This window comes from Aspergillus pseudotamarii, assembly GCF_009193445.1.
Source record: "Aspergillus pseudotamarii strain CBS 117625 unplaced genomic scaffold BDV38scaffold_37, whole genome shotgun sequence".
Classification (NCBI taxonomy): Eukaryota; Fungi; Ascomycota; class Eurotiomycetes; order Eurotiales; family Aspergillaceae; genus Aspergillus; species Aspergillus pseudotamarii.
Window position 1 is genome coordinate 181,279 of NW_022475051.1, and position 22,956 is coordinate 204,234.

Consider the following 22,956-nt stretch of genomic DNA (forward strand, 5'->3'; position numbering starts at 1 on the left):
TTATGAAAAAAAAAAAAAAAAAAAAAAATCTCTTCATCAATCAATCACATATGGAATGTTGTCTTACTTATTGAATTCAAATTAAAAGAAACCTTTCGTGGAACACCACTGATGAGACTCTCCGTTCGGCTTTCTCCGAGTTTGGCCAGATTAACGACTCTGTAAGCTGGCCTTCGCGATCCTATTTATTGACTCTGATCTGCTGTTTCGCTCGTTGGTGAAGTCCCTTGTCGCTAAGTTAAAATCATTAGATCGTCATGAGAGATCGCGAGACCGGCCGCAGCAGAGGATTTGGCTTCGTCACCTTCTCCGCTGAACCGGAAGCTGAGGCTGCCATTGCTGGGCTTAACGATCAAGAGTAAGCCTTTCATTACCCCGGTTGTCTTGGTCATGAGTCGTCTAATCGAATCATGCGATCTAGACTTGATGGTCGCCGCATTAAGGTCAACCTGGCCAACGCTAGAGGTGGCGGCGGATCCCGTGGCGGTTACGGTGGTGGTGGTGGCTACGGTGGTGGTGGCTACCAGCGTGGTGGCAACCAGGGTGACTACCAGAGCCAGGGCTACCAGGGCTACGGCGGTAACAGTGGCTACGGCGGCTACTAAATGCAGTTTCCTAGTATACGTCGAATACCTAGTTGGATGCAGTCACGACTTGATATGATTACTGTGGCGGATGACAATCACCGACCGAGCATAATTGTTGAAGGGAATGAATGATGGAAAATTGTGTCTTGACATGAATGGGCTCAGATATCCGAAGCCACATTATGGCTGATGCCGGAAACCGGCTATGACAATACCAATAACTAGCTTCACGTCGCGTATTATACCCATGAATAATAGGAAATCCATCATGTGTCCCTTTGTGAGGGCACATGTATAACTTGTCTACTGCTGTGTCCTTGTTCATCTATTGAGGTCTCGAGGGTATCACATCGTGTTAGTCCGATAATGTGACGGATTTCTTGTGCATCATCACATTGCTCATGCGTTAGGGGTTGAACCTGCAGTGTAGTCTACTCGTTGGTGCAATATCTCCATACTACATAGGACTCCTGCCGACGGTGCCTCTCTTGCACTGTGTGTCAATGGTAGCAATACTCGCCTCTCATAAAACCAGATGAGTTGCGCTATGTCTCCAGAACCGATAGGCCCAGACTTCACAAACTAACAGGAATGATAGCCACCAGAGGTTACAGCCCACCTGCAGCTTTTTCGTATCTTCCTTCTCCCCCCTTGACAAAGGGAATGAATGACTTATACATCTGACCGTCACCTTTGGTTGCTCAAGCATACCCTGCAGTCCCTGCACCGCCGGCTGATGGATAGTATGAGGATTGGCGTATCCTAAACACGCTCGTATAACCATACTTGGCGCTGTACCAAGGGTTGAAGAATCCGGGATTTCCAATGACGGGTCTAGGCGACTTCATAAGGAGGGAGCCCGATAGAAAGGTTGTCGCCGCACGTGTCATACGGAACCAGATGCCGTTGATCATATATATGGAAGGTATAAGCTAATTGCCGAGAGGGTAAATTCTAGTTGTACGTGCCTAGCGAAGCTCGGTGTCGTGCAACCGAATAAAGAGATACATATCACATCATCTCTTTGTTTTGTCTGGGACTATCAACGACCCTGTCAATCTCTTTGTTACACAGCTGGCCCTGTAATCTTTCTCATTCCGCGTGTATGGATCATTTGCCTGTTGTAATATAGGTGAGGACGGTACCGACCCTAGCCACAAGACGCTCGCGATCCAAGTATCCGCGGTGCTAAAGCGCTATATGTGGGTTAAACGCGATGCTAACTGCCTAGTCAACAGTCTCACACGGATCGATTGCCATTCACGGTATTACCAACGGTTATTGGCTCAACAACGATGCGAGATCCTCATTCCCGTGGTGGATGTAGAAGTTTAAGCCAAATAGATCCCTTCGCTCGTGTCCGACTGCACTCACTGGACGCTCATAGGGGTTCATCAGCAGCCCGAAATGAAGGGGTGACATTACAAGCATAGTGGTACAGAACATGTTCTGCCTGCGGGGGTTAAAGCCCATAAAAGGGACATCAGTCGCGGTCTACCCCAACTTTGAGATTGCCTCTTCAAAGCCCTTCGAAGGTCTGGGACTTAGGGGGAAACGATTCACTTTTTACATTCCTTGGAGAGAACCCTGGTTAGGTCATGTCGCTCCTTCTACAGTGTCTGATTACTTTCTTCGTACTCCTCGGAGTACTAGAGGTTGCTGGCAACCCTATTATGCATAACATCCACGAGAACGCCCTGCGTCATCAACTTAACTTTAGTCGCTCTGTCGGGCATAGTGTAGCTGAGTGTGGTCCAGGCGCTGCTGCACCAGGTGCTACCTGCCCTAGAAGTGCCTGTTGCTCGTATGTTCAGGAAGTATTCCGTGTCCTTCATATGATTAACCCTAGCGATATAGGAAATGGGGCTTCTGTGATACGACTAGTGAGCATTGTGGCACAGGATGCCGATCAAACTGTGCCCTGCCAAAGGGTACGTCAGGTTATCAGCCGGATCCTGCCCAGCAAGTCCAACAGCAAACTTCGTCAAGTAAGCGACCATGTAGCATGTCAAGCTCCGCATTGATTTCCCCGTCAACCACTCAACCGACAACCGTGCCCAGTACCCCGCCGAGTACTCCCCCTATGTCTCCACCAACACCGGACAATCCAGGAGACAGTACTGGTAAGGTTATTGCGGGTTACTGGCAGGGATGGAACATGGGCAAGCCCTGTGCTACGATGAAGCCGGAAGAAATCCCCGTGGAATCGCTTACGCATCTCATTTTCTCATTTGGATTTATCGCGCCACATACCTACAAAGTCCTACCTATGCCGGATACCGAAGAAGCCCTATTCAAGCAGGTCACGGATGTCAAAAGGAAGAACTCAAATCTGAAGGTTTTAGTCGCTCTTGGGGTATGACTTCGTTTCAACGCCCATACTCCTTGCTGACATTCCCTTAGGGATGGACACATACTGACCCCGGCCCATACCGGGAGGTATTTACTACCATGGTATCTTCGCCTGCCAACCGTCAAACTTTCATCACGAACCTACTCAGCTTCTTAACTCAATATGGCTTTGACGGTGTTGATATCGATTGGGAATACCCCGGAGCCGAAGAGAGAGGTGGCCGCCCAACCGACAAGGAGAATTTCACGAAACTTCTGCAGGAGATGCGACGGGTAGTCCAAAGCAAATACGTTATGACATTTGCGGCACCACTGGCCTCTTATTACTTGAGGAACTATGACCTCAAGGGGGCATCTGAGGCTGTGGACTGGATCAACATCATGGCGTATGATATCCACGGCACATGGGAAAGAGATAAAACGGCTGCCGGGCATACAAACTTGACCGATGTCAACAACGGGGTAGATACTTACCTCCAGGCTGGTGTAGCACCAAATAAACTTGTTCTGGGGACCGCTTTCTACGGTCGCAGCGTAAAATTGGCAAGCGGAAGATGCACACAGCCTGGCTGTCCATATATCGGTCCAGGAGCTGAGGGACGGTGCGTCAGGACCGCAGGCTATTTGTCTTACACCGGTATGTGACAAAGCTCCATTCCAGGATCACCATCCTAACTAGATTGGCTTGAACAGAGATTAAGGATATCATATCTGGCGGAGCGAAGCCAGTCTTTGACCGGGCTGGCTCTGTGCAGCACCTCACATGGGGCGAGGACAACTGGGTCTCGTACGTGAACCTTTTCCTTTGTGGGGATGTTGATTAATGCTCTGGCCACGATACTATAGATACGACGATCCCCAGACGCTTAAGATCAAGGTTGACTACGCCAGTAAAAAGGGATTACGAGGGCTCATGGCCTGGGCGATAGATATGGACGACGAGCAAAGGAGTATGACTAAAGCTTTGTCCGGTCATTGAAAGATTTTCCTCATGTTATCTATGGAGCCTGCCTTCCTGTTCTCTCTCTCTCTCTCTCTCTCTCTCTTTTCAATTTCAGGTTCAATTTCAATTTCTTTTCTTGCTTCTCTTACTAAGAGGTACATTACCAAGTGTGGCATATCGAGGTAACATTTCGTCAGGCTATACATTTCATCAGCTCATATGAAAATCATCCAACATCTGCTGCGGGGTTTGCTTTCTACGCCATATCTATCCTCATCGATCTGTGCTATGTTATATCGACCTGTACTTAAAAACGTTTATGCCAGCAGCTGTTTCTCATTTGGCTTGAATTCCCGCCCAGTCAAATGGGCGGTCGCCGATGTCTGGCTCTTGAGTTGAAAAGTCATGCACCTCGACCCGATCACTCTGTAGCTCTTCTTGGTTGAAGAAGATATCTCGGATCTTTCGCTTGATGTATTTCCCTGATAGTGTCATTGGCAGCTCCTGGTTCTTTTTGACCAGTCGCATAATCGTTGGCAGTTTATATGCATTCATTCCTCTCTCCACTGCCAACCACCTGCGCGCTTCTGAGAGATCCAGACTACTTTCTTTGGAAACCTCCTCATTTATGACCACGAGCGCAGCGATGAGCTGGCCGGCGGCGGTATCTTGGACGCCAAGGACGATCGCATCTGATACAAGTGGGTGTTTAGCCAGCTCACTTTCGACCTCCGGTGCAAGGATCTTCCATCCGGAGAATCGAACGACTACTATTGTCAGTTCCTGGACATGTCGTACGCACAACAGAGTCCCACTCACTGTCCTGAGAAGCCCGGCCAAAGACGTAAATCAAGTCTCCTTCCAGCCTACCCATATCTCCGGTTTTCCAGTATCCGTCGGCATCGAAAATACCGTTCATTTCAGTGGGATTCTCCGATATATACCTTCGATGTGAGATGTCAGTCATTTGAAATATGTATAGGATCGGATGTCTCACCTCTTAAATCTCGCCGGTGATTTGATACACACTTCCCCAGCCTCATTAATTTTCAGATCAACATAGCGACAGATCCGACCACAGCAATCCTAGTTTCTTCCTGTCAGTCAACGGAGTTCAAAAATATTACTCGACAGACGTATTTTCTTACCAGAGGGAGATTCACTTCCGAGTCCCAGTCACCCGCAACAACGAACATCAACACCTCAGACATCCCGTATGCTACCATCAATGGCTTGCCGCCTCGCAGCTCCATCCACCCATCTCTCAATTCCGGCGTCACCCTCGCACCTCCAGAGACGATTAATCGCATTCCCCGCAGGCCTTGAAGAATACGGTCATACCTTCCTGGTGGGCCTTCCTTCCGAACCGTATCCAGTTTCTCGCCGACTGCTTGAAGCCCCGAAGGAACAAGGAATACCGCAGTTAAGCCATCCTCTGGTCCCGCCTTCTTTTCCCATTGTTCCACCAGCCAATCCGGACTAAACACCGAACTACAAAACTCAAGGCGCGCACCGGCCAGAATAGTGTGAAACAGGATTAGCCACCCACCAGCCCAATGAACTGGAGAATAATGTGCCCAGGTGTCACTTGGGCTCAGGCCGAACAATTGGATGCTGCTGACATATGCGCTTTCGGCCCCTCGCCGGGAATGAAGTACCCCCTTTGGGGTCCCGGTGGTTCCGGACGTGTAGAGAAGCACGAATCCCTTGTCCGCATTGATCAGGGGCTCTCCTTCCGGTTGCAGTGAGAAGTGAAGCGTGGCGGGCTTAACTGACTCTGTCACGTTGACATCGAGGGTTGGAATGCCGGTGAGGCGGGCGATGGCTTGAGCTTTGTCCTTTGTGGCCGGCACCGTGATTATTTGTGCCGCGTTGCATAGCCCTAAGAAGTATTTTCCTTCCTCTGGATGGAGCGCCGGTGCTGATGCATTACCAATAATAAGTATTAGGATTATAGTCCCGTATCGCTGGGCGGGAAGTTCACGGCAAAAAGACTTACACAGAGGAACAATGACTGCGCCAATACTATACAGAGCAAAGGCCAGGACGGCAAACTCATGCCCCGGGCCAACTAGAACCCCCATGAAAACATCTGTATCGGTGCTTCCCAGACGGTCTTTGACCTCTGGGTCAAGAGACTCGAGAATCCATTCTCGCATGGTCAGTACATCGTGCAAGAACCTTTCCACCGTAGTTTCGAATCCATCGGCGAGATCTCGGATGATAGTCTTGGTGGGATGGCTCTTCCATACCTGGAAGAGGAGGGAAAGGAGTGGTTCCCGGGGGACTTGCAGTGACATTTTCTGAGGCCTCTGAGAAAATAGAAGAGAGAAATGGATAAGGGGAACAGATTCTTTCCTTTTATTCGGATTCCATGTGATTGAGGGTGGTGGAATGTAACCCCGCCTCCTTAGCGTCTTCATGATATTATGTTCTTATGCATGAGGATGGATCCATGATATTCAAAATATATACCGGATCGGGTGAAGATTGTTGATTGGGAATTTCGCCCTTGCACATCGATGCGACAGACATTTTTCAAGATGAGTGGATAGTATAACAGCCCTCCATATACGAGAGGGTGATTCAAGAGCCATGATCATCTTCAACAAGCCTTTCCGAGTCGGATGAACAAGTATGAAGACTGAGAAGCAATAGCCCTAAGAATCCCATGGATGTGATTGGCTGAATGTCTGAATAGTGGGGCGGATCCAATCCTTCAACCGCAAAGAAATCCATTGAGATTGCAGATCCGCCCAAGAGCCGCATTCCTGGTGGTCTCATATCAATCTGGGGAGAAATTGTCCATGGCCCTGCCATTCGGCACTTATTTACTTGGCATTGTTCTTTGGTCCCTAGCATTCTCGGAGGACCCATCGGTTGTTCGGCAGGCCTGACCATCATCGATACGAGATATGTAGTCAGTGGATACGATGCATCACAAACCATTGGCTGTTGGGGCCACTTAACCCTAATTTCACTAAACTAGGAAATTCTTGCAGTGGGCAATCAGGGGCAGTGAAAAGATCAATAAGACCCGTAGTGATCTTAAATTAGTCCGAATTATTCAAGGATTGGACCCTAGAACGATAGTTTCGCGTCGGGACTGGCCGTTATTGGTGCCAATACGAGATTATTTCTGTAACCTTTGGGGGCCACCGCATAAAAAACCCGAGGGCCAGGCTAAAAATAAGGAGAACTAAATCCAGACATTTTTTTTTCCCCTGGACCCAGTCATCCACTTCTTTTTAAGCCTCACTGGGTGAGATTTAAACCCCTCGCTCAAAACTTTGGACCTTGAAGAGTCCCTTTTCGAAAATCATTCACTCGTTTAAAGTATGGCTATGTAAGCTTGCCTAGGAATCCTAGTAAACACACCACTCGTTATACCGCACCGCGAGGGAAATCATTTCCCTCTCTCTGTCATGGAGCGCACTAAATGGCTAGACGGCCTCCGCGGCATTGCAGCCGCGATCGTGGCATTTGACCACTATTTCATGGGAGAGGTCTGGCACCCATTCGTGTCCTTCTGGGCAGAGCCCCCGGAGGGAAATCGTCGCTTCGTTCAACTGCCTCCGATCCGCATTCTCTTTTCCGCTCATGCGATGGTGACGCTATTCATGGTGATCTCGGGCTATGCGATCTCCATTAATATCCTGAAAGCTCGACCCAGTCCGCAGTATTACACGCGCATCTCCTCCGCCGTCCTGCGGAGACCCTTCCGAATTTACCTGCCGGTTCTGGTCATGGCGACGATCAGTCAATTGCTTTTTTTCTTTAATCTCTACAATTGGACCTTCGACGAAGACCTCTTAAAGGGGCTCGAGCCCTGGAAGGCACCGTGGGCCCATATCAAATGGCTCTTTCTCTATATGACGGATAGCTTGAATATCATTGCCTTCGCATACAACGGAGGGTTCAACGGCCAGCTCTGGACCATGCCGGTCGAATTCCGCGGATCGAACATCGTCTTCGTCGTCATCATCGGCCTATCCGCCTGGAGACCGAAACTCCGGCTCTGGTTTCTACCTTTCCTATCCCTCTATTTCCTCTGGTATGGCCTCTGGGATACCTTCGGCTTCATCTGGGGCCTCTGGCTCGCCGAAAAAGCCGCAGCAGCAGCAACTTCCACCCCAGCAAACGGAAACGGCTCCACCGACAACGACGACGAGGAGAAACTGTCCCTCTTCCCATTATCGCGTTCCAACTGGAAAGACCGCCTCCTAAACCGCAAGAACTTCACCCTCGCCCGCATCACCACCACCCTCTCGTTCCTCCTAGGCTACCACCTCCTCTGCTTAGGAGATGACGGCAAACTAACCCCAGGCTACCAATGGCTGTCGGTCTTCCACCCGGCAAAATGGCGAGACGACTGGCAAGTCATCCACTGGTGCTGGAAATCCGTCGGCTCAGCCCTGTTAGTCTACGCGATCGGCGAATCCCGACTCCTGCAGCGCCCCTTTAATACCCGACCCGTGCAGTATCTCGGCAAGATCTCCTTCTCGCTGTATTTGGTGCACCAGGCTACCTACCATGTGTTGCGCGATCCGTTGCGGAATTATCTCTGGTTGCTCGGGAACGGGACTCCGTACCCTGGGAGTGTGGAGGCGGCCGCGACCGATCCGATGTCGTTCCATGTGGCGTGGTGGGCTTCGGGGATTATCCTGGGAACGGTGGTGGTTTATGCCTCGCATTATTATACGATTTATGTAGATAACAAGTGTGTGGCGTTGACGAAGAGAGTGGAGAAGTGGTTAACTTCTTGAGTTTTGTGGTCTTTGCTGGGATTTAGTTTCTAATTTCTATGTCTCATTTTCATATTTAATATATTGGCATTCTTTTGATGATTATGCTGTATTGTTCAGGAGAGTCCTATATTAGGGACGATGCATAACCTACGGGAACGCTATCTACATCGTTCGACAGCCAACAAACCTACAACAGAGTAGCCTCCGGCGTAGGCGCAACAACCCCCGACTCAGGAACCGCCGGGGTAGGCGTGGGAACCCTCGCCTCCGCGACCCCAGTAGGCAGCGACTCCAGGTTACCAACGAGAGGCACCATGCTCACAGGCGGAATATACCATTCACGATCACACTCCGTCCATCGCGGATCAATCTGCGTCATCACACCCTCCGGAATGCCCATCCAGGGCATATAATCATCGCGAATCATGGTGCACTTGTTCCCACCGCGGAACGGACACTGCGAGGCGCCCTGGTACTTCTCCCAGGGTATCAGCGGCATGGTGTAGTTCCCGACCTCGTGGGGCTGGAACTCATCGTACTCGAAGGGGTATGCGGTCCCGATAGTCGGGTATTTGGCGTTGACGTGGCTGCGATAGGAGGATACAGCCTTGGGGTCGACGGAGATAATCACGTCTTCGTATTCGCCGCCACAGGAGCCGCCGGGGTGGGCGCGTTGGTTGCTACGGGCGTAGATGCTCGTGAAGGAGACGTAGATGCTGGGTGAGACGAAGGTGTTTCCGTTTACGATGGCTGTGTTGGGGCCCTCGCCTGTCTGGGTGGCGGGGACGGTGCTTCCGTTCTGCAGACAGAGGTCGCCGTTGGTGGTGGTTACGGGCCAGTAGAAGAGCGTTGCGGTGCCGGGGAGGAAGTGACAGTTGGTGCAGGGGTCCTGCTCGGTGTAGTTCCGTTTGGTGGATGGGCAGCTTCCCGGGCGGATGGGACTGTTGGTGTCGCCTGGGATTGCGGTTGTGATGGAGCTGTAATAGGCTGCCTGGAGACTGGTGTAGGTTTGCCAGATGGGGATGCAGTCTTGGGTATTTAGCGAGCAACTTGGGGTGGGTGATGGAGAGCGATAGACTAGGGTCGTGGTCGTTTCGGTCGCTATGAATGAGCTGCAGGGCCCGGTGCCTGGCCAGTATGTGGTTGAGTATTCTCGAGGACCGAGCGCGCGGGGGATCCCGTCACATAGAGTGGTGACTGGGCCTGAATGGGGATCATCCCAGCCTTCACCCCAGATTTGAGTGTTGCAGGCGCCCGTGCTGGTGGTATAGGTGCTGTAGATGGTGGAAGTGGAAGTGGCGCCGAGAGATTCCAGGCCACTGGCGCGTCCGTCGTATTCGACCCATTCGGCGTTGCAGGAGACTGCGGATGCCTCGGGGCCGGTAGTTGGACCGTAATAGTAGTTGGTCGATGTTGGCCAGAATATAGTGGTATCGCATACGCTTAACCACTGGCTACTTGTTGATGAAGTACCACATGAATCGGATGGCCCGGATGGGCGTATACTGCTTGACGTAGTCGGAGTGGGAGTGGGAGTGGGAGTAGAACTACCATCGTCCCTCGGTATAACTGGCGAAGAGTTAGCACTTGTTATGGGAAAACGGTAGTGGCAGGACAAACCTGGGTTGGCGCCGACAGCTCTCAAGAAGAGGAAGGCTACTGCGAACAGCATCTTGAAGCGTACTTGAGACGACGAAATGCAATTGCAAGAACAATGTCCAGACAAATAAAAAATCGATATCGGCACCTGAGCTCCGTTTATAAACTCAATCGGGGACCGTAAAAGTGGAGAAACCAGAAGACTAAAATTTCAGCTCAGCTCTTCACGGCAATAGTGCACTTCCAATGAAATATCTGAGACATATCACGGAAATCTATTGGTCTTGTTCCGAAAATTATGCTAAAGATCCTCTGCAATGACACCCTACTGCAGGTGCCGTATATCTAGCTTGTAATGATTGGCGATTGAGAATCACAGTGATCCGGCAGGAACCTAATTCTGGCCAGGCTGCACATTTGCCAATGCTCGTTTGCCTTGGTCTGTGGGCTAGAATTGCCGAATACGAACCCTCATCGGCCGGTTCGCGGTTCCTCCAATAGGCGGGGAGGCACCAGGGGTTTTCTCAAACATCTCCACTGCTCTGCATGCTCGCCGGCATGCAACTCTGTTCACCTTGACTTGTCTTGTCTGCTGAGTCGTATCCGAGTCATGAGGTCCGATGCCCCGACTAAATGGGCAGGCAAACCGGGCGTCTGGAGATCCAGCGACTCGAAGCAAAATCCCGACGCCAAGAGGGACCCGCCTAGTCTTTATATTCGGAATGCTTCCTGTGGCATTCGCATCAGCTAATTTTGTTAGACAAGTGGCGGGGGATCTCCATTTGGATTCGACGCAATCGTTTTGTAGATCCTAAACAGGAGCAAGCATTGGAACCAAATGACTGGAAGCGTTAAAGGTTGGACCTGCGAATCTTTTAGCTTCGTGCCGCAAAAATAAGCAAGGAAAATCCTCCTGTGGCGTGTCCCCACAAACGAGAAGAGTATAACCTACAGTCCGACACTGAATGGTTAGCAAATGAATCTCAGCGGCGAGTGATTGGAGAAAGAATACCGACATTTCGAGCGTGGGACTTGAGCAGAAACCATGAAATGTTGCTCAAGCTTGCTATCCATCAGACATGTTTCCATACGAACAAGAATCATGAGTTGTCCCGGTCAGTGCAGCTCCTCATCCTTGTCGTCAAAGTCGTAGAATATAGACATCCAAGAATGGGCTTTGTTTAAGGGTCCCTGAGTATCTACCATAGCTCGGTATGTCTCGACATCGACGCATGGAATCTCTCGTGGGGTGCGAAACCGCTATAGAAACGTGCGATTAGACGTAATATCCTTTTGCTGGGGAGGTTCTCAAAAGGTTTTCTCGACTTATCCAGGCACTGCGCAGCCAATTGGGTGCCCTCAGGGTTGCGAATCCTCTTTCGTTCGCCCTTGTCCAATGTTCAATCCCCCTGTTGGTTGTATTATACGTTGCTCCATTATACCGCCACAACATACCAAATAATCAAAGGGAGATATAGGCATGTTCTACTTTAACTTTAACCTGCAAAAGAAAGCCTGTATATCTCTGCAGAATAGACGCTATAACATAAACAATCCTAGTTGCTAAAGATCGCATGAAGGTTGTATAACAATTAAAAAAGCAAAGGGGGTATATGAATAAAGGCAGTAGGCTCTAACCAGGTGTGGTGCCAAATGGATTCCTTTATAACCAGCGACGAGAGTGAATTGCAGCTGAGCAGGACACTGATTCCAAAAGTCATGAAGTATCTATTCGGGCAGCCAACAACTGAAAATTGGGGATGAAGATGTAGCCAATGGGGGAATCTCAATGTTGCCTACCCTCTGTAGGCTGTCGGGAGTACGCTACAACACGGGCATCTACACCATGGTCTCATATGTCAAGATACAGCGCCAAGTCTGTGGATCTCCGGTGGAGGATTACACCATGGCCCCATGCTAAGACCAGACTCTCCGATGTGGAGTAAGATCGCAATCAGAAATGTGACTATGTTGAGGGCTCCCCTTGAAAAGGTGCCTGTCGTGGGAAATCGAGTCAGACATAGAAATCTCTGTGTTGTCATACGTGCATAGGCATGATAAGGCGATTTCTTGACATTGGGTTACGTCCTCCCTCGAGTCAGTTGCTCCTAATATCACAAGACGTATTAGTTTAGAAAGTTGGAAGAGTATAAGTCGTATTGCCAAGTCTAATGCTTGAATTCGGCCCTATTTCCGGGCAATAGATCTACTATTTCGACCACCTTCAATTGCTCCCAATACTCAAAATGGTGGCTTGGCAAGGCATTGTACACAATTTGGCCGGAACTATCTGAATAGAAAGACACTGGATCCTCGAATGGCCAGAGATGACGTAGAGCGAAGGTCTGGAAGTTATGTATATAATTGCTCCTGGTATATACTATTCCAGTCTATATCTGCAGTTCTGTACAACACACTGCCCTTATTGAATGAAATTCCTTTAATATCTTGAAGAGAGGACTTGACCGGTACCTACTACAGCAAAGCAAGCAAGTTTCGAAACAGCAACAGGTACCCTCTCATCACCTCTTGTCCACCGTCATTTTTGCAATGTGCTTCCGTTCCTCAAAAGAGACCGACTCCCAAAGTCTGCCGTCGCGACCTGTCAATCAAGCCAAGGATTCACCAGCACAAGATCAGGATACCCCACGCCCGAAGGTTGTGAGGGACGACCGCCCCCTCAAGCTGTCTAATAAGGCGATGAGAAAGAAAACTTGTTCTAAACCAGGCGTACTTGGCGCAGTTACATTTGGCATGTAAAGGGGCTGCTTAGGATTGAGTTCTGTTGATAATGGATGAAGCATGCTATGCTGGAACTTGCCAATTTGATATCGGAGGTGTCCAGGCATGCATCAAGCGGGAACAGTGAATATGGAAGGTTTCCACCAACAGTGGATTGTTGACATGAGCTATGGATATCTGGCCAACCTTTGACTACACTGGCCACATCTTTAGCATATACCCTTTGCTGCCAGATATCCCAGGATCCTTTTGTTATCGAAGACAGGGCTTCTTTAGTAGACTCCATACTGAGCCCCACTCCTCATTGCTCTATCAGCCAATAACCTCCCATCGTCACATCGTATTCTCATGCTGTCACGCCCACCTGTAAATTACCGACGTTTTCGGCCCACACGCGGGTCTCATAGATCCATGCTGCTATCCTATTACCCATACAAACATACTTCTATGGGGTATATATTGAAACATGTAACGAAAAGCGAAGGTATGACTCCCGTCACCTAACATTCACACTTTTGCTCCGCCCAAACAACGTACTTCAACTTATGTCGCTGCGAAGATTGTAAAGAACAGAGAATTCACAAATGGATACATGGAATATCCACGTCGATAATAATGCAGTTTCTACGAGTCAGAGAATATTATGCATGGCAAATAGGAAAAAGAAGTAGAATATTGAGAATACAGAAGAGGAAGACAATTGGATATAATGGTACATGGCTGCTGCGATAGGCGGCCGGGACGTGCAAATGACATTAGTATCGTATCACACATTATATTGACTGAACGGGACACCACCAGGTTGAGAATGCTCTTCATTCCTCTCTGGCATTAGATGAAGTTTCCTCGAGGACTATTAGAGGGTGAACCTGTTGCTGAACTTGGGTGGAGTGTCTCGCTGACTGCCAGCGATGAAGGTCGCGCCAGTGGCTGGCTATACCCTTGCGCACCAGCACCTTGTTGAATCGTGGAAGACAAATCCGTACGGGACGGAGACTGAGAAGCGAACATCATCGAGGACCGGTCAAAGTTGACTTCACTTTGAGATCTCGCATTCTGGTTTAATGCCACCAAAGAATAGTCTGATCCGGCCTCCGCTGCTGCCTTTGTCGCTGCAATCTGGCGCTTTTTTCGAGAATCCAAGTAGCAGTGAAGGAATCCATAACCAAAGAAGATAGCCCCCAATATACTAAAAGTGATGATGGCGGCTATGCTTCCACGATGATTGTATTCTCGCATTTCAGCACTAACTGTGCTTGTCGCAGTGGACGTCGAGCTGGTCTTTGTGGCGGTAGTCGATGTGCTCTTCGTGGTGGTGGTTGACATGCTACTCGTCGATTGTGATGTGGAGGATGTGGAGGATGTGGTTGAGGTTGTGGAGGTCGTCGAACTGGTGGAACTAGTCGTACTAGTCGTGCTTGAAGTTGTTGTCGTAGAGGACTCCGTCGTAGTCGTGGCATCCTCGGTTGTTGTTGTTGCTTCGGTGGTTGTAGGGGCAGTGGTGGTATCAGCTTGCGTGGTCGCCTCCGTTGTTGCTTCTTTAGTCGTACTGGTGGTCTCTTCGGTGGTGGCAGCAGGGTCCTCAGCAGGGTCCTCCGTAGTTGTATCTCGTTTTTCTAAAAGGAGGCCATGTTCATAACGTTTGTTTCTCGCGCCGTTATTGCCATGGAGTATTGCGGGTGTCGGTGCTGCCGAGGGGGTAGTTGTAGTAGAAGGCCATTTCGACGACAGTTCAGCAGTAGGCTCAGGGTGAGCAATTGCGCCCGAGAAGACCGTTCCTAGCACAAACAGGGATTGTATTCGCATATTCACGGCGTCTCGGCAAAGGTGGATTACGGGGGTAGGGAAAGGGTCGGGAGGAAGAGAGGTGAAGCTTGGAGCAAGCAATATTTTGTATGATCCATGGGGGCGGGCATGGCGACGCGACTTCAAATACTAGTGACTTAGAGTTAAATGATCTCAAAATTTTCTTCGTCTAAGGTCGTTGGCGTCGTACGTGCTCAGCGACCAACTTTAGGGCTGACAGTTATTTTTATGGCGGAGCGACCCCTGATTGGCTCGGCGATGGGGAGTGGAGTTCAAACAGCCACGCGGAAGACGCGGCTTCGGATCCATACGTCTTATGTATTTTTGTTTCCTTCGAACCACGTTCAAATATTGCTTGATCAGCGGCACTATTATGATCCTACTATGTTCCCCTAGATCCTAGTGTACATGTCACTGACAAACATACTGCACAGTGGCTGCATCTGCTCTCTGCAGGTCACGATATCCCATTATCTCCGAGAAGGAACGTAAGACTCCACCCTTCGCGGAGAAGGAAAAGAATTTAGCCCAGGAACCACAGTCCTGCTTTGCCCCACCGAAATACTCCGCTAACAGTTCCTTGCTGGCGAATGCTGTCAAATCTCAACCGCCCATCTTCTACTAGTGCAGCCGGATTCCCGCCTACTGCAACCCGGCCACGTCGTTTGTTTCACCGTATTTCCAAGCCCGAAATTAAGGTCAACTTGACTTGTCTCGTGATGGGGAGGGTAGCTTCGAGTGTAAAACTGCGCCTTGCGCCTGTTGAAGATACTATAATAGAAAAAAGTCGTATGAATATGTCCCATCGATATAAATAGTTGCTCTCGCGAGTACAAGATCACTTCAGATCTCCGGATATTCCGCTTAGTAATGTTGTCATACTAAATTATCCCAGAAATAGCATATCATAGGGAGTTGATTCGTTTCTGTCTCTTACGTTCGCTGTGAATCGGAGACGTGCACGGATCGCCATCGTTTCTGCCACAATTCTATGACCCTGGCGCTAAAATAGTCTATTAATCCTCGTCCACCACGCAAGCATCATTGAATACCCTTCACTTGCGGAGCCTATAATAATAAACATTTGCACTGACTCTCTGCATGAACTTAAGATCGACCATCCCATTGTAGCCCATAATCAGCCTCCTCCATGGTATCCATACGACCCACATTGACGTATATAAATAGTAGCCAAGTCTCACAACGGCCCGGGACCCATTCCGAAGCCGAGGGTTAGTGTTTTCTAGAATCTCAAGCTGTGACTTGATAGATCGGAGAGTTCAAAGCTCCACTGGCTTGCCCTAATACTGGGCAACATAGCTTGAGAACAGGAAGAGCCAGAACTTGTTCATCAAGTGGGCAAGACTGGCGAGCAATTGGGATATCGGAGTCTGGACATGACGTAGGCTTTCACCGTACACGCTTAAGCTGTTCGCACAAACTGAGGTTATGTGAATGCACACTTTAGGGTATACGCAGAATCCTGGCAAATGTATTCATATCATGCCAAGAAAACCGTGTGCGCAGCTTCCTCAGGTATGCCTAGAGCCTAGGCTCTGTGTTCTACAAAGTATAAGTAGCCCTCCCGTACCTTGCTCCCTAGGTCACATAGCGAGGGATCAAATTGTCTATTTTCTGGCATATTCTCTAGATGTGACCACATTCAGCTTCATTCGGAACGCCATTCAAGCGCAAATCAACCAGGATTCAGGACAATGGGCTGGAATTGGACGAATTTTATAATGAGATGTGACCACGTGTTCTTATAGAACGTGACTAATAAGTGTCCTTCTAACGCATGCTCGAGATATTCATGGTCTTCTCAGCCTGTACCCTACCACTTAGCATAGTGGCATTCGGCTAACTAGCTGTGGGTGAAATCACACGTATCAAGTTGTACAGACTGCCTAGGGACCCAAGGGGCAATGCTAGACGTGCGAGTCGGTCAGCGTGACCTCAAGACGTCCTCTCAACAGTCCTGGTGATAACCATTTAGAACATGCTACATAACCAAATTGCCACATTGTTCGTGCTGCTCATCAGAATGGTATAATAGGGGGCACTTGAGGCCCCGGATTATCTCACCGACGCTGATCTTTTTTAAGCGACACAGTCCTTGCATCCTTATCGCCCAACCCTGACGACCACCTTCATGTCCAACTAGAAATGCTCTAATACAATGCCATGCCTGGTAATAATAGCCTTACCAATTATCACCACGTTAGCGAGGTGTCAGCAGCGATGCTGGGCTCTAATAATTCATTTATTATAACCAAAAGAGAAGCCCATGTAAAATAAATCTTACCGCTAATATATATGACATGTCGCATCCGACAAACCGCTCACCGGTCATTGTGACCAAGAGGGATAGTAGCATGAAAGGTCCCTACAATGTGGAGCCGCCGCTGCAAGAATTTGCGTTCGTTTCCCAGCCACATGCATTTAAATCTGACTCGACAGAAATCGTTGGCTTTCCCATTTCTTCTTGTCTGATAGTTGCCCCACCCCCAACCTTTGGATTTATTTAAATGCCAGACTACCCCGCCCTTTGACCGGGATCATTTTGGCTCTACTGCAATCTATTTCCTAATCCTTGTGCAGTTCTTGACTATCCCCAGTCGCCAAGGCTGTACGGCATAATGACCGTGAAAGCAACACAGAACACCTCGACATCGGGATCCCCTCTCAGACTCGAGCACGCTACACCCGAAGACATCCCTGAGTTAATTGAAATCTGGTACAATGCGTTTGATACTCCGGAGATGCTAGCCATCTGGCCAAACACCCCTGGAGTACGAGAATGGTGGGATCAAGCCAACCGCCATGACATGCTACACAAACCACAAGAGAAATATCTCAAGGTTGTCGATACAAGAAACGGTCGGATTGCAGCATACGCAAAGTGGTCCCTTCAGACGGCTGAAGAGCGTGGCCCTCGGTTTCCGCAATGGCACCCGGACATGGATCCTCAGCGTAACGATGCATTTATCGGAAATATGGAGACTGGTCGGGCCAGGTTGGTTGGGGGAAAGAAGAATTTCTGTATGTCGACTTTCTCCGTGAAGTAGGTCGTGGAGGAATTGCTGACATTGATACTAGATCTTGATATGTTGGGTACGCATACCGACTATCGGAAAATGGGTGCTGCTCGGATGCTGATTGGATGGGGGTGTCAAATGGCTGACCAAGAGGGTGCTTTTGCTTATATCGACGCAAGTGCCGATGGACGGCCCGTCTATGAGAAGTTTGGGTTTGTGGACCGAAGTGACTCTGCGAGTGCGGCGGTTGGGCTGGCGTCTATGGTTAGAGAGCCTCGGCAATGAGGTGTTTACCATGCAGAGTTATATTACTTGACGGTTCCACTAAACACTAGATTGTATGATCTTTCTGTTCACTTGTAAACTTCTCATTTCCGAATTAAAGACTCTCTTGTCTAGAGTACACAACTGTCAAAAACAGGTAATGGACGCAGTATTGAGGTTGTACTCTTTGCAGCGAGATCTTGTGTTTTCCATGGCCTAGTTCGCTGAGGACTTTCATGACTTGGTAATGCCCCGTTCGAAATGAACCGCTAAGCAAGAAAAGAATCGTGCAAGCTAGCTCTTAGAAGCTCTTACTCTGTAGAATTGAATATTGTCTACGCTGAAAGGAATCTTAAGCCACAGTATTAGGGTCAAGCAATCACCCATAACGGCACGCTTTACCCAATTTGTAAATAATCCAGCCGTACGGCCAACTTTTTCACAAACTTGGTTAGCATAGAAAGGCTTTCAGGTTAGTAACATGGATGCCACAAGTTCGAATGCAAACTAACTATGGGATCAGCCAGTCGGATGAGTCAAAGGTCCTTCTAATATTCAGTGGGTGCGAAATGGCCATCCCCTCTCTATCATGCGGAAGGCAATGGGGGTGAGGAGTACTGTGTAAAATCTCCTGTCCTAGCAGTTTCAGACACCCACGCATTTAGGTTCATGGACAGATCCTTTCCCTCCAAGTATAGCATGGGAAGCGATGACGCGATACGTATAGCCTCGTTTTAGGAGCCAATTAAGACACTTGAAAATGTGTTTGGGTAATTTGAGTATCCTCAGAAGTCAACAGCAAAGCTACTGAACTGCAGAATTCGGGAGCCCCATACTAACGAACATGAGGCGTATGGGAATATATATTGGAAAGTATAATGCTAACCCTTTTTGCTTGATTTTGTCTACTATTTCCACTTCAGTGAAAGATATTTAATGTGGTGTTTCAAGGTGATTGTCGAATGTATGGCAGACACCCATCTGACATCCAGGTAACCAGGGATTGATAATAACCCTATTCTGGAGTGACTTGATTTATGCAGAGCTGTATTATAATACTAGGAAGTTTTTGTTATTGGATCGCACTCAGACTATTTGCATAACTACCCTATACTTTTATTCGGAAGCGTCAGGCAGGAAAGGTAGTTATGCAAGGCTGCCAGTTGAACCCAACCGACCCAGACGAACGAGCACCAACTGTCGTGCAGTTATTGGGTAATTATACACCGCTCTGCATCTAATCAATTTTTCATCTAAATCTTAGGCCAGATATCCGATAAGCATGTGGGCACCAATCGCGCGATCTGCGTACTCCTGCAAGCCAACTCATATGGTGCACTTCTCTGAAGGACAATCTACCAATGCAAGCCCATGCATGACTCGCAGAATACCGGAGATACTACGAACTTATTCAATGAGTTTATTTCCCGGCCCTCCTTATCAACGCTTTGGGGGCTCCAAGTCGGATGATCGCAAAAACTACAGTATCAGCTGATAGGCGTATCGGGCATCTCTATGTTCGCTGGCTGGCATGCTTCATGGACCTAATGTTCACCGCTTAATTTTGGCTGTTGCCGATTTGGGAAGTATCCAGTCGCTGCTGGTCCATCGTGTTCGTGGTAAGGAGTAGTAGAGATAGTTAAATAGCGTTGGTTATTGCCTGTATTCGATTTCCTATCACACTGCAGTCAATTCACGGGCCTTTTCGCTCACGCTGAGCCCATTTCAATTTCATTTTCTTTCTTTGATCCTTTTTTTTTTTTTGCTTCTCTGGCTGGGCTAGGGTCCATTATACAGTGCTATATAAGTCAACCATGAAGCCGCTTTCTGATATGCCCTCCGAAGCCGACAAAAGTATTAAGATAATTAATGAATTCATGAGGGAATACAAGAAGGATAAGGAGATCTACGCCTTAGCAGCGCAGCGGGCCGAGGAGCTATGCACAGAGGTCCTCAAACGTGAATCGGTGGAGTGTATCGTTACCTCCAGAGCAAAAGACCCAGAAAGTCTCGAGAGGAAGCTTCACGAACGACTGAGCAAACGCCAAGAGGCTGCAGCTAGTTCATGTAAAGAAAAGAAAGGCTACGGCAGCATCGACGACATCAGAAGTGACATCGCAGATTTGGTTGGAGTTCGGATCTCGCTCTATCTGCCGCGGAAAAAGTCCCATGTTGAGAAAATCCTGCGGAGGGAATTCGAAGTGCCATGGAATCTCTCTTTGGGAGAAAAGGAAAATGCCCAAGCAACGCAACCTCGTCTGTTCCCGGGGTACTGTGCCGATCACTACCGCGTCTTCTTTAAGGATGACTCGATTCAAGATAAAAGGCTCGACAAAAGGATGATTGAGATACAAGTGGTTTCTGTTTTACGGCATGTCTGGGCTCAAATCCAACATGACAGGGTGTACAAACAACTTATCCCGACTACTGGGGAAGATATCCGGATTTTGGACGCCTTGAGCAGCCTGCTATACGCTGGTGATTTTGTTTTGGATCAGCTATTTGACAGCCAGACTTCACGAAGTAAATCTGATGGTACACCGTTTAAGTCTGTGTATCAGTTAGGGTCTTCGTTGGGTCAGTGGATTGAAAACTTTCCGGAGCGCCGAGATGATAATCTTGGAGATGTTCAGTCACTTTTTACGTTACTTAGGGCTCTTCGTGTGAATACACCCAAGGAGCTATGGGGCGCGTTGAGGAACATGGATATATCCCTCACGCCGACGAGCGACTATATGGCCCTGGCCCGCAAGTATGAACCGCTTCACCTCAGCATCAGCAACTACGTAATGCACCGCATCATTTGGCCCCGAGATGATCAGTGCATAGTCCAGAGCATCAGACGACTCGAGCCAAATACACTCAACAACAACTGGTACAAGGTCAACGTGATCGCAAATGCATTTATATTATTAGATCAATTATTCTCGCCCCCATCCGAGTGGTTGCCCCTTCTTTATACTGGGCAGGACGCAAAGAGACATGAGGGGGGGATTAAATGGATGTCCACGGGCAAGCCCTGGACAGTGTGTCATAGGACGATACCACTACACAAAGCCGACCAGAAGAATATAGATGTGCTGTGGCATTGCTTTAATCAGCATCACAAGGAACCCATCAGATTTGTCTTCACATTCTCCCAGATCTTAGTTGTGGAAGGGTTCTCGACGGATCGGACTCTGTTGGACAAATCTTTGTCCCTTCTCATACGCGCCATCGAAATCTCTGCAATATTTTCTACAGGATCATGAACCCACACACCTAATTGACATATCTCTTGCACACGAAGATTATTTGTTACCGCTTTCAGTATATTTGTGCCTTGCTCATTATTACTTCAATGCAACCATGTGTTCACTTGAGACCTCCGCCACATACTAATCCCATGGCTACTGTAGCTGGACGTTGTGCCTTATAGGGGTCCTTCCTGGAAGTCGTCACGCCGATGAACAGTATTTGAAAATCTCCAAGGAAATGTATATCCCCGTACGCCATGATTTGTCTACAGTGCACTGGCTTATTTCTACATTATAAGGTCGTATTTTGCGCATAATCAACACCACAGTGGCATAGATTCCAGGTCTCGGGTGTAGAAGTAGGATGGCTAGCTTGGCTCAGTTTACAGAGAGTTTCAATGTCAACATTCCTCTTCTATTTCCTTTTTTTTTCTTTTTTGGAGGATAAATAAATACAAAATTAATAAAAAAAGTTAAGAAATTAAATTTTTAAATTGGTACCTAACGAGAGAAACTCAAGTCTATTAATGGACATCTCTATAGCTGAATGACGGTGCCTATTCAAGTCTATTCTATATTCCTGTTGAAAGTCATACACAATATAATCCACTAGGACAAAAGACCACATGTACTGGATTGGCATAAACCACGACACAAAGGTTAATTTTTTGTGGATATAAAAAACAAAGAAACGACCACTGGAGGCCAAGACGGATCAGAGGGTGATCTGTGGGAAAACAGAGCCTCCATCATTGGTATCATCTCAAAGACATTGGGTATTTGGGTACTTTTGTCGTTGCGGTCAGATTGGTGACTGCGGAAAATACGGGGAAACGGGAAAAGGCAACAGAACACCCGCAGTTGGCGGTCTGAGTCTGAGAACCAACCCTAATAAGTGGGCAGCCTCACTTCTGGTAAGGGAATAGCAGACTGCTGCCTACCGCGCGGCTCGTTATCCGATGTGATTCTGGAAGCAAGACAGAATTGTGACACATAGAGAGTAACTTAGGTCTAGCTAGACAGATGATTTTCATTCGTCGGCATGTGCTGTACGTACCTTTGAATGTGACTAGTCCACAGATGGTCCGAACTCCCCGGCTTGATCTGCACGAACCCACGAGAGAAAGACGGTAGTACCTTGCAGCTCAACCTGGGATATGAGGGTAGAGATTTCTTGGTACATGCCCTAAAGTAGCCCTGACCTTCTCAATCTTTCCTGTCTATCAACTTTTCCCGTTCCTCCCAATTTTGGATTGAGTAGAGTGTCGAGTAAGTTGACTGTAAGCAATGGGAAGGGAAAAAAAAAAAAAAAGAAAGAAAGAAAGAAAGTAAAGCAAGAAAGAATGAATGAAAGACAGAAAGACATTGTCTTCTACAAAGTAGTGGCAAGTGCCCCATGCTGTTTCAACGCTCTAGGCAGCGACTCCTTATTCGATATATCACATTTGCCGTGAGTCAGGGTCGCAGGACAACGAAGCTCGCTACTTGCCAAAATATGGTGATTGAAGCGTTTATTACTCAACCTCGCATACGGAACATCTCTCATTTGGAATTATCATCCTAGCCTAGACTCGGATTTAATGTGCAGGGCTTTGGGGCGGTGTGCCAATGTTTATCACTGTGGTTTATGGACAACCAATC

At 48.4% G+C, this 22,956-nt stretch overlaps 8 protein-coding genes across 8 annotated transcripts; 5 read left to right on the forward strand and 3 right to left on the reverse strand.

Annotated features, from left to right (window-relative positions):
- Positions 1 to 257: 257 nt before the first annotated feature.
- On the forward strand, positions 258 to 605 carry BDV38DRAFT_284318 (uncharacterized protein; the record flags this gene model as incomplete). Its single annotated transcript, XM_032060231.1, has 2 exons — positions 258 to 358; positions 422 to 605. The coding sequence occupies 2 exons, from the start codon at positions 258 to 260 to the stop codon at positions 603 to 605; spliced, it is 285 nt and encodes a 94-aa protein (XP_031912139.1).
- A 1,987-nt stretch (positions 606 to 2,592) lies between these two features.
- BDV38DRAFT_272353 (glycoside hydrolase superfamily) lies at positions 2,593 to 3,918 on the forward strand (the record flags this gene model as incomplete). The annotated part of the gene is made up of 4 exons (XM_032057472.1): positions 2,593 to 2,943; positions 2,991 to 3,576; positions 3,633 to 3,726; positions 3,786 to 3,918. The coding sequence occupies 4 exons, from the start codon at positions 2,593 to 2,595 to the stop codon at positions 3,916 to 3,918; spliced, it is 1,164 nt and encodes a 387-aa protein (XP_031912140.1).
- Positions 3,919 to 4,068: 150 nt separating this feature from the next.
- BDV38DRAFT_294125 (class I adenylate-forming enzyme family protein) lies at positions 4,069 to 6,182 on the reverse strand (the record flags this gene model as incomplete). Its single annotated transcript, XM_032062429.1, has 5 exons — positions 4,069 to 4,649; positions 4,702 to 4,826; positions 4,880 to 4,968; positions 5,031 to 5,803; positions 5,882 to 6,182. The coding sequence occupies 5 exons, from the start codon at positions 6,180 to 6,182 to the stop codon at positions 4,219 to 4,221; spliced, it is 1,719 nt and encodes a 572-aa protein (XP_031912141.1). The 3' UTR covers positions 4,069 to 4,218.
- Positions 6,183 to 7,069: 887 nt separating this feature from the next.
- BDV38DRAFT_119095 (acyltransferase family protein) lies at positions 7,070 to 8,733 on the forward strand. Its single transcript, XM_032051095.1, has one exon. It carries the CDS (start codon positions 7,308 to 7,310, stop codon positions 8,646 to 8,648), a length of 1,341 nt encoding a protein of 446 aa, XP_031912142.1. The 5' UTR covers positions 7,070 to 7,307; the 3' UTR covers positions 8,649 to 8,733.
- Positions 8,697 to 10,671, reverse strand: BDV38DRAFT_119270 (uncharacterized protein). The gene is made up of 2 exons (XM_032051096.1): positions 10,251 to 10,671; positions 8,697 to 10,199 (listed from the first exon to the last, which is right to left on the reverse strand). Exons 1-2 carry the CDS (start codon positions 10,300 to 10,302, stop codon positions 8,818 to 8,820), a joined length of 1,434 nt encoding a protein of 477 aa, XP_031912143.1. The 5' UTR covers positions 10,303 to 10,671; the 3' UTR covers positions 8,697 to 8,817.
- Positions 10,672 to 13,529: 2,858 nt separating this feature from the next.
- Positions 13,530 to 15,072, reverse strand: BDV38DRAFT_119418 (uncharacterized protein). The gene has a single exon (XM_032051097.1). The coding sequence runs from the start codon at positions 14,775 to 14,777 to the stop codon at positions 13,803 to 13,805; it is 975 nt and encodes a 324-aa protein (XP_031912144.1). The 5' UTR covers positions 14,778 to 15,072; the 3' UTR covers positions 13,530 to 13,802.
- A 2,344-nt stretch (positions 15,073 to 17,416) lies between these two features.
- BDV38DRAFT_284324 (GNAT family N-acetyltransferase) lies at positions 17,417 to 18,100 on the forward strand (the record flags this gene model as incomplete). The annotated part of the gene is made up of 2 exons (XM_032060232.1): positions 17,417 to 17,819; positions 17,877 to 18,100. 2 exons carry the CDS (start codon positions 17,417 to 17,419, stop codon positions 18,098 to 18,100), a joined length of 627 nt encoding a protein of 208 aa, XP_031912145.1.
- Positions 18,101 to 19,911: 1,811 nt separating this feature from the next.
- On the forward strand, positions 19,912 to 21,330 carry BDV38DRAFT_272357 (RelA/SpoT domain-containing protein; the record flags this gene model as incomplete). The annotated part of the gene is made up of 1 exon (XM_032057473.1): positions 19,912 to 21,330. One exon carries the CDS (start codon positions 19,912 to 19,914, stop codon positions 21,328 to 21,330), a length of 1,419 nt encoding a protein of 472 aa, XP_031912146.1.
- Between the last annotated feature and the right edge of the window lie 1,626 nt (positions 21,331 to 22,956).